This window comes from Dermacentor andersoni, chromosome 9, assembly GCF_023375885.2.
Source record: "Dermacentor andersoni chromosome 9, qqDerAnde1_hic_scaffold, whole genome shotgun sequence".
Taxonomy (NCBI): Eukaryota; Metazoa; Arthropoda; class Arachnida; order Ixodida; family Ixodidae; genus Dermacentor; species Dermacentor andersoni.
This window is the reverse complement of record NC_092822.1, coordinates 23,155,168-23,169,589: the sequence shown is the minus strand read 5'-3', so window position 1 is coordinate 23,169,589 and position 14,422 is coordinate 23,155,168. Positions and strand designations below refer to the sequence as shown.

The 14,422-nt window shown below is 48.4% G+C and overlaps 1 protein-coding gene across 2 annotated transcripts in view; it reads right to left on the bottom strand.

Moving 5' to 3' along the window:
• TfAP-2 (transcription factor AP-2) overlaps positions 1-14,422 on the bottom strand; it is a 293,380-nt gene that overhangs the window by 28,223 nt on the left and 250,735 nt on the right. For both annotated transcript variants that reach the window (XM_055068641.2, XM_050175055.3), the window contains exons 4-5: positions 11,988-12,048; positions 1,867-2,196 (exon numbers count right to left, since the gene is read on the bottom strand). In XM_055068641.2, the coding sequence (XP_054924616.1) occupies positions 1,867-2,196; positions 11,988-12,048 (391 nt within the window). The remainder of the gene's footprint in view (positions 1-1,866; positions 2,197-11,987; positions 12,049-14,422) is intronic.

Here is a 14,422-nt window from a genome sequence, read left to right as displayed (position 1 = left end):
TCTACAGCGTTCGCGTATTGTCCCACTACCTGGAGGCAGCACCGTCAGTGCCGGTATGCTTGACTTTTTTGATGCAGCATAAAGAACGTTTAGAAGCGTTAAGCAAAGCAGCTTGACAAAGATGTTTTCGATCAGGGTTGCCCAAGGTGACATGTCATCCTTAAGAATGGCACATTTATTTCCATGGTTATTCAGTGCAAAAAAAAAAAAAAGAAAAAAGGAGAATGAAGCCACTCAGACTGTGCGATCAGCATGAATGTGTCAAAATACGGTTACCACGCAGCGTTTTCTGCATCAGCAGCATCATCAAGCTCCGCAGCTACAAACATGTCGCGGGAAAGGTTGCGCCTTTATGGTTGACTTTAATTAGACAGCAAGCCGCCAGAAAGCATGACGATTTGCCCCACAAGATCATTAACATGAAGCTGATTCTCTAAGCACAAGGCGACGAACCCAACCTTCCTCATAAGTCCCTCCCCTTGCAATCTATTCTGTAACTCTAACAACTACCGTCTATCTGTTCTATGCATTAGCCGCCAAATTCAGCTTCTTTTAATATCATCCAGATCATCAGCTCGGTCTGTTCACTCTCTTAATCCCCATTCTGCCATCTTCCTATTTCTTAAAGTTACGTCTTCCATTTTACTCGTTAAGCGATCTTTATCTTCTACTCAAGCTTCTTTGGTATCCTCCGACTTTCTGCCCCATAGGCTCGTGCTAGCACAGAATGCGAGATTTGTTCGATAGCTGCAGCAATTACCAAAACGAGAGAGGTTCACAGAAAGTTGGAGACTCGAAGTGATCAACAGTGACCCGACAAGGGACAAGCGTCAGCTAGGGACCAACGTTTCGACAAGGGGACTCATCTTCGTCAGGACCCTGACGAAGAGAAGTCGAGAAGTCCCCTTATTGAAACGTTGGCTACCAACTGAGGCTCGCCACTTGTCCGGTCACTGTTGATCACTTATGCGACGAGGCAATCTTAAAAGAGCGAGAGCGATAAGACCGCAACAGGCAACCTCACACTGTCTAGTATCAATCTAAACGAGTAACGAAGTCTCCGCGATGTATATAGAAAGACGTACGAAAGATTGCCTATTCTTTATGCGCACGACTTGTAAGAACTAGAGGCACTCGCGCTAAACGATCATCCGCGGTTTTACAAGGGAAGTCTCGGGCAGGGGAGTTCTCTTCGTCGGGTCAGGACAACATCGGCGCCGTTGCCCTGACGAAGACAAGTTATTGTCCACTACTGAACACGACACGATCATAGTCTCGATCTACCAACGCGCTTAGCGAAGCGTTCTAAAGAAATGACAAAAATAAAATAAAAAGAAAGAAAAAAGGAAGAGCAATCGCCGCCCAATGGTCTACTGAACATCACCTGACCCATGGCCTTGTGTCTAGGACGCTCGGCCGGAATGGGTCAGGGAGGCAGAGGCGTCAGCCTGCTGCCAGCTGTTGGCGGGGGCCACTTAACGTGCAAAGTGCTTATGAAAGGGTGCGCAGGTCGGGTCAGAACCCGCAAATGCTTTGAGAAGTATTTACCCTTTTGGACGGATTGCGCCATTTCGGTGCCAGCCTTGGTTCCATCGGTGCCATCTTCTTTTTTTTTGAGTAGATGGTATTCTATGGGATTTTTAGCCACCTTCCAGTACGCATCTAGTCCCTTTCACATACCCAGCGACCCAAGCTGTCTGCTAGCTTCTGGCAGTAAGTGGGTGTTGGCTGCTATCTTGCTGAGCAGACGATACGGTCGTCTGGGTATGTGGCTTAAGAGACAACTCGGTGACCCTACTAAAGAACGACATAAATCCTCATTAAATGTAGACACCCCCCTACAGTGTGAACGTAAACACCCCCTACCTTCTACCAGAGAGGTGAGCAGAGTAACGTTGGCCGCCTTGCGCCGACCGGCAGGTAGGTTGAGTCCTATCTTTTCCAACTTCTCCCGCAGCGAGCGTCCGCCATTCTTGGACTTCGCGCGCCGGAGGACGCCGCCGAGCAGCGACGCGTTGAGGCACTCGGGCGGCGACAGGCGGCGCTGCACTTCGCCCACGGTCACCTTGTACTTGGACGTGGAACTGAGCAGCGACAGACGGCCGGGCACCGAGCAGAACACGTCCGTCGGGGACGTCACGCCCCCGCTGATCACCATGTCCTTGTGGTTCTCCGAGGAGTTGCGAACCTTCATGCCTGCGAAGTTGAAGGGGAGGGACTCAATCGGCAGGTCACGACAAATGCGACAAGTGCCGTTTGGCGCAGTATTTATTTATTCATTTCTTTAGGTACTCTCAAGGCCGCGAGGCGTTACACAGGGAAGTGGGGGGGGAGGGGGTGTCCACAACAACACAGTATATGAGCAGGCACATTTTATTGCAAAATACTGGATGCGGCTTAGCTCAGCTAACCCTGGATATGCAAAGCGAAAGCTTGGTTGCACACTACTACACCAATCGGATGGTGTAGTTGAATGGTGTAGTTCGTTCACCTCCCCGGCTGTTGGGGCTGTCGCAAATTCGTCGACAACGCAAATGGTGTTCGGATTGGTGAAGCACTCTTCCTCCGAGAGCTCTACGTGGATCAGTCTTTGAAAGTTTACGTTCAAAGTTTGCGTTACTTAAGGTTTACGTTAAGTTTGAAAGATTTACGTGCCAAGACCACTTTCTGATCATGAGGCACGCCGTAGTGGGGAGACTCCGGAAATTTGGACCACCTGGGGTTCTTTAACGTGCACCTAAATCTAAGTACAGGGGTGTTTTCGCATTTCATCAGTCTTTAAACTGGCAAAGCGCTCTTCCTAGAACGATATCTGCCGCGTGAAATGGTGAAACGCCCACTTTTTAAAACAAATGTATATGCATCAGCTTAGTAAAAACAAAAAAAAGTATTCAAGATATTCTATTGGCATCCTACTAGACGGGTGTGGTACTCTTCGACACGCACACGTTTAGGATGATGAAGTAGTCTACAAAGAACTTTAACACGTACAGATTAAATTGGCGAAGTATTCTACGCATCACTTTAATATGGTGAAGTACTCTTATGCACCTATTTATACTGGTGAAGTACTCTTCCGAAAAAAAGTTTCGACTAGTGATTTGCTACTTTAAAAGCCTTGTCCTCGACAGATTAAACTGGGTGAAGTAGTCTTTCAAGGAAGATCTCGATCTACGTCGGCTTAGACAGATGAAGTACCAGTGCAGACTGGTTAAATTTACACTGGTGAATTCCACTGTTGCCAACAGCACAAACGGCGACTGCCGTCGTTTCCTACAAACACGCCCCAGTAAAGTTAGGAAAGTTCGTGAGCATACCAAGGGAAGTCCTAGTTGATCGTCTCGCCTGTGTCACTTTCGTTAATATTGTTATCAATTTCAGCGACTAGGTTTTGAAGCTTGTCACTTGATGTGTTATATGTACGTAGTTTCCACATTCGATATTTGCCTCCAGCTGCAAGCCATTCGGTGTAGTTCGAAACACATCCGTTCTGACTTGATTTGATGTGACAATCGCTAGTATATAATTTTTTTCACACTGAGTGGCGTTAACTCGTTGACTCCGAAGTGACGTTCAAGGGTACAAAGTTCGCGAGGTGCTGCTATCCCTTGCTTTTGAGCAGGTCTTCACGTGGGATAACAGGTCAGAGGGCACGATGGCGTCGCGCATGTAGTTCTCACTGGAAAGGTGTGCTCTGTACGGCACCTAGCCGTCCCACAGATGTGAAACGACGGCGATCCTATAGGGTATTGTGATCAGCATGTCTTGATCTTTCTCCCGGAAGAACGTTGTGATAATGATCAACAGCGAAGTGCGATGTGCGAGCGCGGCAACAAAGAAACTGCGCTAATTCCGACAAGGTTGAGCAAAGAATTCATTTAGATAACTATCTTAAGTCAACTTGCCGTTGATGTCATGATGGCACAGCTAGCATATTTGTGAGTTATGGACAAAAAACTGGGACTGCTTGAGTTCTGAACAAAATCAAGCTGCTGATTGCTACAGGAAAAGATAAAGTATAGTCACAAAGAACTGCATAGAAAAAATGCATAGTACCAGAGGGGCTAAGAGTTGAAGGGTTTACTATGCATGGCAGTCTGGCCGGTTTCTGGCCTACCAAAGGACAACTTCAGTCCTACAATGTCAGTGAAAGCAGTCACAAAGTGCTACATGGCAGTGAAGTGTTATGAGGTTTGGTTCTGGAGCAGTTGATTCATCTATACAACGATATCAACGAACATCATTGCGACGAAACTTGAAATGGTTTAACGCTTGTTCAGACGTCTAAACGAGGAGTATCAGCTTATCAAGTTTATAACGACAACCCGCCAATGGCGGCCGGGTAAGATAAATGTCACCGAATGTATCACCCGGAGTAGAAAACGCCTCGGGAATGTGTTACTACGCGGATACATCGTGACATGGCTATGCACGAGGCTAAACGTGCGCGGGAGGTCTTTTAAGGCAGGTAAGAAGCACGGGCTTTCGGAATGCAAAACAAGCCAGTGAAGGCAGGCGGGCGACCGCGCTAAGGCCGATACGCTACGGCGGCTGCGAAAGCGCGGATAGCCGCGACCCGTGCAAGCGCGAGAGTTTAACGCTCGAGTTGGCACAGAAAACAAGCGCGTCTTGCCTGCGTCTTCTCCGCGGCTTATCGCCTCTCGCACCGAGACGCCTTTCGACAAGGTGAAACACTTTGTTTCCAGCCGCTGGCTTAAGCGTGCCGATATACACAAGCCGCAGGGTATGCGGGACGAAAGTTTGCCGATCGAAACCTTTTCGCATGCGCCATTTTGTTTTCTCCCGCCTTCTCTTTTTTTCTTCTTCTGGAACCGATAATCGGAGCAGACGGCGGCGTGTCTACTTTTCGTTTGCTCTTTTTTTCTTTTGATTGTCGTCTGCTGCACTTCTTTCCTCCGTCTGCCCTCTTTTCTTGTTTTCCCTAGCGAGTTCTAGCAGACGACGAACCGACACAGCGTTTTCTTTTCCCTTATATATATATTTTTTCTGCATTTGCAACGCGAGGTGTTCGTGCATTTGGGCACGTCTTTTCTAATCCCGCCGCTGTCGCGATTCTGAATCGCAGCGCGGCCCGTCGTTCTTTCCGTCTTATTATTTTTTCTTTATTGAGGCTCTTCTGCGGCATAAGGTATAATGGCGCTTCCTACACGAAAAGACGGCGTGCTACGCGAGGCGACGGAGGCTGAAATGGGTGTGGTCTGTCGCGAGTCGACGAGCTACCGCTACAGAGTGTACAGTGGGACCTCCTCCCCACCAAACTGGCCGAAAATAAATGAAAAACAAAAAAAGAAAAGCCCATCGCGCTCGCTCGCGCCGACCGGGTCATTAATCCGGTCGGTCTCACCGTCATCGACACGTTTATTAACCCTACCGCCATTAGCGAGCCCCGAAACCCAACCACGCGGTATACACAAGCGGTACGGCCGCTAGCTGGACGCCCGACGCGTTTCTTCGGTCAGTAATTAAACCAAATGAACAGCGCATGCGCGCGCCCTGCCCACGGGTTGTGCTTTAGGGGGGGTGCGCGTTCGCGCGAGAGAGGCAATTCACCCGCATATATAGATAGGGTCGACATTTTTATACGGCGTGCGCCAGCTGAAGAAGCCTTGCCCCGAAGACAGCGAAAAGAAACAACAACGTGCCACAGCTAACAGGAGAATATTTATAAGTGCGAGCAGCACACGGCCAAGGGTACAACTATGGCGATGCGGTATATAATTCTAGAGCAACGCGACGAACCTCGCGTAGAGAAGAAGTATATAGTACGTAGTTCGGGGGCCCCGTGTAATATATCCAGGCTCAATTAAGCTCGCGATACGAGGACATCGCCGTGTCTCAACCTTTTATTTTTTTGCATTCGTGTCCCTTTATCTTCACTTTTTTTTCTTCTTTTACTGAGAACGCGAGAAAGACGCCTGCACAGCTATATCCGTTGCCCATACATGTAGCACGTCACGGTAGCCTCGTGGCTATGGCGTTGTGTTGCTGAGCATATGAGGTCGAGGCTACACTCGGGGGGGGGGGGGGGGGGGGGGAGTAAAAAAAAATAAGACGCTGTTGTATTTAAATTTAGGAGCACGTTAGGAGATCCCCGACCGGATGGTAGAAAATGATGCGCTGTCCCCGCTATGTTGTCCCTTAATAGCCCGTGCTTTGCTTCTGGAAGTAAAACTTTAAAAAAGAACCGCTCATTATATATTTATTATAATATTATTACATAATATATAATAATTTGTTTCTTTCAGCTCATTTTTTGAGGTTCTGAGTGAACGTTAACAGTACTGTATCGAGGATGAAAAGACACACTATCTAAAAACTCACAGTGCCAAATGATGAAGTTAAGATGGGTGTACAACGAACATGAAAGAAAGAAAGAAAGAAAGAAAATACAGCGATAGGAGCAGGTAGCAAGGCAACCTAAAATCAGAACAGGGTACAGTGCGCCGCAGACCACCCTTCCAACACGGAGTTTGATGTGGCGCACTCCCTTTAAAAACGACCCATTTAGGTACGACCTGGGCGCCGCTAACAAGCGACCACGTGACAACTCGGACTGTTCGCCGGCGAACACAGGCTCCTCTACTCCGACGTGTGTACACACATCGCAGCGCACCTCCTCCATTGTTTGGTCTCTCAGAGAGAGAGAGAGAGAGAGAGACAGAGAGCACCCCACTGCAAGTTGTCGCAAGAGAATGCACTTGGAAAGCTAGCGCACCACCTTTCGAAATCGCGGCTCGGCTTAATTCAGCGCACACGTGCTAAGAGAGCGCGGGTCGCGTCGTCTGCTCGCTGGACCAGGGCGAGCAGACGACACGCGGTCAGCCGCCGTATATACAAAGTGAAGCAAGGGCAGGTAGGTAGCCATTTTGGGGTCGTGGCAATGACCAGCCCCCTCCTATATACGAGAGCGCGGCGGGCCAGGCCCGCTGGGTACGAAATCATCGCGCTCGGAGGGACCGATGACAATTATCATAAATTACCGGCGCCACGCATTAATCTCGTGCGCTGGCTGCTGCGGCCGTGCCGGTAGCTAGAGATGTCTCCTGCGACTTCGTCGCCCTCCTCGACTTAGGCCTCTGTTCTCGGTCTGCCGCATTACACTCGTCTCTCAAGATTGGCCGTCCCCCGTAGCACCTTTATGTATACATGGTGCACAGTTGCACGGTTGGATGTGTGTCTTCCTATCTTAGCGTTCCAACAATTAGAAGGGACACTAGATATGAGCATTAAATCAGGTTATACTTAAATGATATTGCGCGACAAAAAAAAAAAAAAAGAAACGCACGGACGTCAGAGAAGACGATACACCTAGCGCAAACTTTGAACTAAGTTTATTGTGCCACTGCTTCGATTTTATACATGAGAGGCAGTGTATACCGCGCATGCGCTTACAAGAAAATGAAGTGCGAAATCATGTAACATAGTTACGAGTCATGTGATGCCGCGTCCAAGAAACTTAATTATTTTTCTGTGAGAGCCAGAGACGGGAAGCTAACACACTCATCACCCAATTTCGCGATCATCTGCGCTTCAGATATTTCACGGATGAGCTGCGTGCTGCCACGGGAAACAATCGTGCATTGATCCTTAAGAGGTTTGCATCCATGATCGCGACAGTGGATCGCCAAGAAACCACCAGAGCCGTTTTTTAAATTGTTGCTGTGTTCGCGGAGCCGATCATTGAGGCAACGCCCAGTTTGTCCGATATATTTCTTCCCACATGAAAGCGGGAGGTTGTACACCACCCGGTGGACACACTCGACAAACTTTTTGCGGTGATGCTTTCTGCACTTATCAGAAGGGACGGCATTTGGATCCGTCAGCCTGCAAAGCCTGCCGAGCTTGTTGGGAGCAGAAAAAATGACTTACATTCAGCCTTTGGGGCATCTTTTTCAAGTTATGGGATATCCCGTGCATGTAAAGTATGACACTGACTTTAGGGCGTATGCCGGGAGGGGCATCGGCAACTGACTTCTGCGTGCTGGATCGCGCTTCTCTTAAAATGCGTTCCGCGACGGACACTAGCACCACCCTAGGATATGGAGCTAAGGACAAACGTAGAGTTTGCTTTTCAATGCTTACGTCCACTACATGACAGCAAGACTTGCTAAGGGCATTCTTGAAGCACAAACTGATATTGGTCCGCTTAACAAGCTTAGAATGTGAGGACGTATACGGCAGAAGTGGCTTGTTCGCTCGCGGCTCATACGACCAACACATGTGGCTGTCCTGAAAGCTCAGGCGAAGATCAAGGAGACGAAGAGACCTATCTACCGGCATCTCATGAATAGTTTGAAGGGGGACTAAGCACTTCTGAAACGTTTTTATCGCTTTGTTAGTTTCCAGACTGAAGGCATCAGAAGAAACGTTTCAGAAGTGCTTAGTCCCCCTTCAAACTACTCATGATATGCAGGTAGATAGGTCTCTTCGTTTCCTTGATCTTCGCCTGAGCCGTATCGCCCGGAAGACTCAACTCATGCGATTGTTCTCGCGATCCCTTCTGCGTACTTTAACTTGTTTAGAAACAGCGCGTCTGTGGCTTTAATTTTGTGCGCCACTTCACAAATGTTCGTGCTACGATTAAATGTGTTCAGTAACTTTTTTTTTGCAGTGTTTTTCGTGGTTTTAGTTTTGTTTACCCTGCGTTTCAAAAGAAGCAACCGGTGCCACTCTCCTCTTAAATTTACATACATTAAAGAATACAAATGCTCGCTAAATTGGGCGAGTTTCGCACAAAAAGTTACCAAAAGTGCAACAAGCGCGCCTGGCGTGCACAATGCAGTTCCACACCGTGCGCAGTCTACTAGATACTCAACGGGCGCCCGTGGACACCTAGATCGCGCACGCGCGCATTTCGTGGGCCGCGGCGATCTCGGAAGCCATGCGAGAGTCGGGTGACAGACGCCGCTGCAGCGGCGGCGGGAGGGCGAGAAAAGACCACCGCGAAGAGCAAACATTCGATGTAGAGCACACGTGAGTCCCCCGTACTCACGGCCCGCTTAACAATACGCCCTCGCTTCTGTCCTCCCCCCCCCCCACATTCTCTCCCCCCGAACACGCCTCCAGCCGGCCGCACATCGCTCCTTTTGTTGAGGTCCGCCCCGCCCAACACAATGGCTTTTAGTTACACCTCAGTGACCACCTCACAAATGTGCGAACCCCTGACCCTCGCATCCATTGTCAGCACCAGGCGGTGTATATGCTGTATATACTGGTTAGAAGATGAAAAAAAAAAAGGGGGGGGGGTGGCAGCGATTGAGCGTGATGCAGCTCTATCTCTCTGTCCTACAGCAATAAATAAATAAATAAATAAATAAATAAATAAACCATTGACAACTGTAGAAGATTCGGAATATTACGGGAACTGATGATCGCTTTTTCATGGGCGGCATAGATGGGTTTGGACGCTCCTTGGCAGCAGCGAAACGGCGACCCTTCCGGTCTCCTGTCCCGTCAGTCTACATAAAAAAAAAATCACGCAGGAATTCCTCTGGTAGTTAAGTATGCGTAAGCATTGTGCCACTTGCTCATCTCCCCGCAGCCCGGTGTCATCATCAATGCTATGGAAATTGACCCGACGAGCATAAACCCTTATCAACCCTTATCGGTCGTTCGCTTATCACATCTGATGGCGAACAAGATAAGGCAGGTTTAATTAAGATAGGGTTCCTTACGGCACTCGAAACGAAGACCACTGGTGTTAATTGAGGTGAAGTTAATTACCCACAGTTAATTGAGGCACTCGAACCCTCGCCATTCGGTAGGAGTCGAACCAACGAAATTTGGTGTTAATTAAGGTCATTTAGAGTTCATTTAGCGAAGCTGTTGCAAAACCACCACTACATTTGCTGGAGGAGGTGGGGGGGAGGGGTGTACGCAACGTTCTTTGTGGCGTCGGGCGTCGGCGCGTTGTTCCCGGTGACGCTGGGTTTATTGCGCGCTTGTACTTCCCGCGCTCGTTCTGTGTTGCGGCCTTCACTGGAACGTCGTTGTCGAGTGTCAGCGGCACGGTGTCTTTCCTCTTGTTGGTTGTGTTCGTGGGAGTCTTGCTGTAGTTCCCTGCTCCGCGCAGAGTCGTTGTTTCTGGCGTTTCCCGCATTGACCCTGACACTCTGCATTTATGCGTTTCCGTTCTTCTCCAGTAGGCGGCGTCGGTCGTCTCGTCGTCATCGCGACAAATGCGACAAGCGCCCCGGCGACACGCAACTGCTGAGGCGCGACACTTGCCCGTGTCCATGCAGCCCGGTGTCATTATTGACCTTGTCAAACATGATTCGACACTTGTACGTTACGCAATGCTTCACTGATGGTTCGGATGCTTGTTCAGAGCGTGTTCTTTATTCAAACGTGTGCTGTTCTGTGCGTTGTATGGTTGATTTAAGTGAATTTGCCTGCTTACGGGGGCATGAGCCATTGAATTCGCCTTATGTGACGGACAGGTTTCTCGCTGGGTAGTCATAGAAATGCTTACGCCTTTGAAAAATCCAATTTGGCCGCTCTCAAAAGCTGGGAACTGGAAGCCCAGCTCCGGGCCGTCCGGCCAACCGAAGATGCCGCCCGCGTCCAAGGACTTCGAGCCGACCATCTGAGGCCGCCACGAGCAAAACCGCCAGACCATTCTTTTAAATGAAGTTTATTCTCTCCTTCTTGGATCAGCGTACGACACGCCCCGTTTTAAAGCGATCTATAAAAATGCAGATTCACTTTCCAAGTAAACACGCGCCTGCAGAGACAGACGACAACCGAGTTTACTCGAGGACCGTGAACACACACGTTGTCGGAACGACGGTGCGGTGCCGAGCCTTCGGCACACGGCCGATCACGTGACCTCCAACAGTGGACGCGCGCGAAGACGGTATGCCGCATCGACGCACTAGCCTTCTCGCCTCACCTTCGCACGGGCAGCATGTCACGTGCCCTCAAACCCTCGACGCATGCGCACGAGCGCGCATGCTCGTGAACGCGCCTCCTGTTGCCGTATAATCGCTATCGCAACAACAACAACAAAAATGAAGAAACTTAACATAACGATGGCCACACGGTGCGTTGAATGTGTACCCAATTGCTGTTCCTACCGCTACACAAATGCGGCATAAACTTTGCAGGCTGCTTCCTGCTCGATATTTCTATCTCTCACCCCCCCTCCCTCCCCATCTCTCTTTATACAATCCACCTATATATTCTGCACAGCAACCGATTACAGTGAACCCGCGCCTAATAAAGCAAGTCAGCCAAGCTCCCGTGCTGGCTGAATGCAGGGAAAAAAGAAAAAAAAAAGAGTTGCCAGATCCAGGCACAGGAATGGCCTCATCCCACCCGCATCGCTGTGAGCAGAACCGCAGCAGAGTGGCAATTTACGCATGCGCCGCAATAATTCGCTGCAGCGACGTTTCGGGCTGCACACGTACCAGGCAACGAGTTAAAGATAAAAAAAAAATGATCACACACACACCTACACTCAACTTTATATATATATATATATATATATATATATATATATATGGCTCTTACGTAGCTTCACTACGTAAGAGCCATTTCAACCGGGCAACGACTAATTTCGGATAACTAAAAGCTCACAGCTGGGTTAGTTTGATGAGGAGTGTGTTTCACACATTTTCAGCCGTTTTAAGAAATAGGAGAAACAGTGAGCGAAGATGAAAGACGGAAGAACAGTTTCCTACCTATTTGCTTTTGTCTTCTCCTAGTTCTGCCTCACCTTGCAGTCACTACTTCGATTTCTAAAAGACTCAAAAAGTGGTCGATAATATCTGAACTGACCTCCTCCTTCGTCCCTCCCCCCGCCCTGATGAATTCACTTCCTGGGGGCGGAAAATCTTTATGGTTACTTTTAAATAAACGTTTTAACAACAACAACTTCCTATTTCTCAAAAGCGCTGGAAACGCGTGAAATCTAGACATTTTGGATAACTCTCGCCAGGTGTGCAGCTGCGTCTGTGGGTACTGACCTTTTCGTATGACACTATTGTGGTCGCTCCCAAAAAGACTGGTGTCGTCAACGCTCCCTGCCTGCATGAAAAAAAGAACACAGTATGAGCAAGGAACCACTCCGAAACAAGTACGTATGTGTTCTGAAGCGCTTTCAACCCTGGCAGTAATCTTGGCTGCCGCCTCACTGCGCATTGTAACAACGGATGAACTCTCGACATCGTTGAACAGGCACACACGCGCGCGTGAGAAAAAAAAAAAAAAAGACAAAGGTGAATCACGTTTTAAGTTCTGATATCTCTATTCGTGATTGCTCATTAGTGCTTCTATTTAGATTTGTCTAATTATTTTTCTAACTCATTTGATTCCTGGCCAATCCACCACAGTGGGTACGCGCCACTCAAAGGCAAACCAACCAAGCAAGCTAATCAACCGACCGAACGTAGCTCACCTAAATCGCGAGTTAGGAGCGGCTAGTTCCTCAAATCCGGCACCCATAGGCTTGATGAGACGCGCAGACAAATTAAAAAAAAATACGAGGAAAAGAAAGAGGCTGAATGGTTTTTCCATCCTCTCTGCAGAAACCACAAGATAGGTGTTAATAAACTGCGCGGGCTCAATCAGGTTTCGACATCAGGCACCATATGTCGCCCCGTCGGTGCATGTTGTGTGTACGTTTGCGTTAGTGAAAGTTGCAACATGGCCTCCGAGATCACAACGCCGGCGTTCTCTCAGAGGCCACGGCAGATCCAAATGTTTTCGAACAACCTGCACCAAAACATCACACAAAGCGCTTTGCTTTTAACGTAGGCAAGGTGCCGTGCGCTATACTAACGCTGTACACTATAGCATGATCAGAAATTCGAGCACGCCATAAGCGAAACTATTTACAACCTTCTCTTGTTAATACAGTAAGTTCCTAAAACAGTTAGCCACCGAATGATTGGGACTTTGATGTAGCGAGGGGGCCACAATTGTCCCATCGTAAGCATGCAGAGCTATGTGCTACTGCCACGCGCGAGATCAGGCGACCCTTACAGCATCCTGCGGTGGTGGTGTACGCGCCTAATTAGATAAGCATCTAAACAACGTAACGCCCCCGTGGCTACCGCGTTTGTATAACGCGGCCGGATAGCTGAAGCGAGCCTCTAACGAGACGGCAGAGTGCGCTGCGTTGCATTGCGCACGTAACAACATCCGGGACCCAGCGCAGCTTAGGGGTCAGGGCAGCACGTGACCGCTTTGTGGTCTCCGGCATGGTCGACTCGCAGAGGCGCCGCACACGAGATGAACCTTTTTATTATGTATATTTTTGCCAGCTCAGTTGGCGTACAACTTCTTCGTTTACAACATGACAGCGTATGTTCCGAGGCCTCGACATTTAACGGGACAATGAAGAGACACTAAGACAGTTGACGCTGTTAAAGTATCCTTTCAAGACAAAAAAAAAAAAAGCACTATTTTCGTTAATTTAGAGGTAAGGGGGTTGGGTTGCTATACAAGAGAAAAATTAAGGCCACACTTCAATTTTTTTTGCGCTTCGAGACGAAACTCCAGCGCCTGCGTACGTCACTGTGACGTCACGGAGGGCGTATATCAATGTACACGACCAACGTGCCACCAACACATCGTCTAATCAAATTGTACGGTTTAACATTTCAGAGGGACACGAGCAGCGAGCGATGCAGTGGTGGGGAGCTCTATGTATAGGTTAATTTCGGTCACCTGCGGTTCTTCAACGTGCACTTAACTACGAACACATGTCTGTAATATTGAGCTCTGCAATGCAGCCACTAAGAGTGGAGAGAAACAAGAACCTCACCACTTTCACCAGGTTATATATATATATATATATATATATATATATATATATATATATATATATATATATATATATATATATATATATATATATATATATATATGTATATATATATATATGTTATAACCTGGTGAAAGCAGGGAGATAGTTGTTTCCCCAATAGACAGATGTTTCGACAAGGGGACTTCAGCGTTGGCTTCAGAGACAACGCTGAGTTAGTCTTACAAGTGAGGGAGCGATAAAGTTTATAGGTATCTGGAGAGTTAACCAAGTGACAGGCCTGGTGCGCTACTTCAGGCAAAAAATGGCGAGGTACGAAATAAGGGAGAGAAGTAAAAGCAATAAAAAAAACACGGTGTTCAAGTTTCAATCTTCTTGCGCACCTGTGTGTTGCTTAGATTTGTACGTCGTGTTTATGTCATACCACGATCCCGAATACATTGACGGCCGCTTTGTGTACGCAGCAAGCTGCGAAGAGAGGCACCCACGACGCATTTGCGTGCGAATACGATATTTACTAAGCGGTCCTTTCGTCTTCGCAGAGGCTGCCGCTATTTTAAGGCTGCCGGAATAATCACTGGAGAGAACTCGGCGCTTCAATCGTTCAGCCACCATGCGAATGCTCGGTAGTGC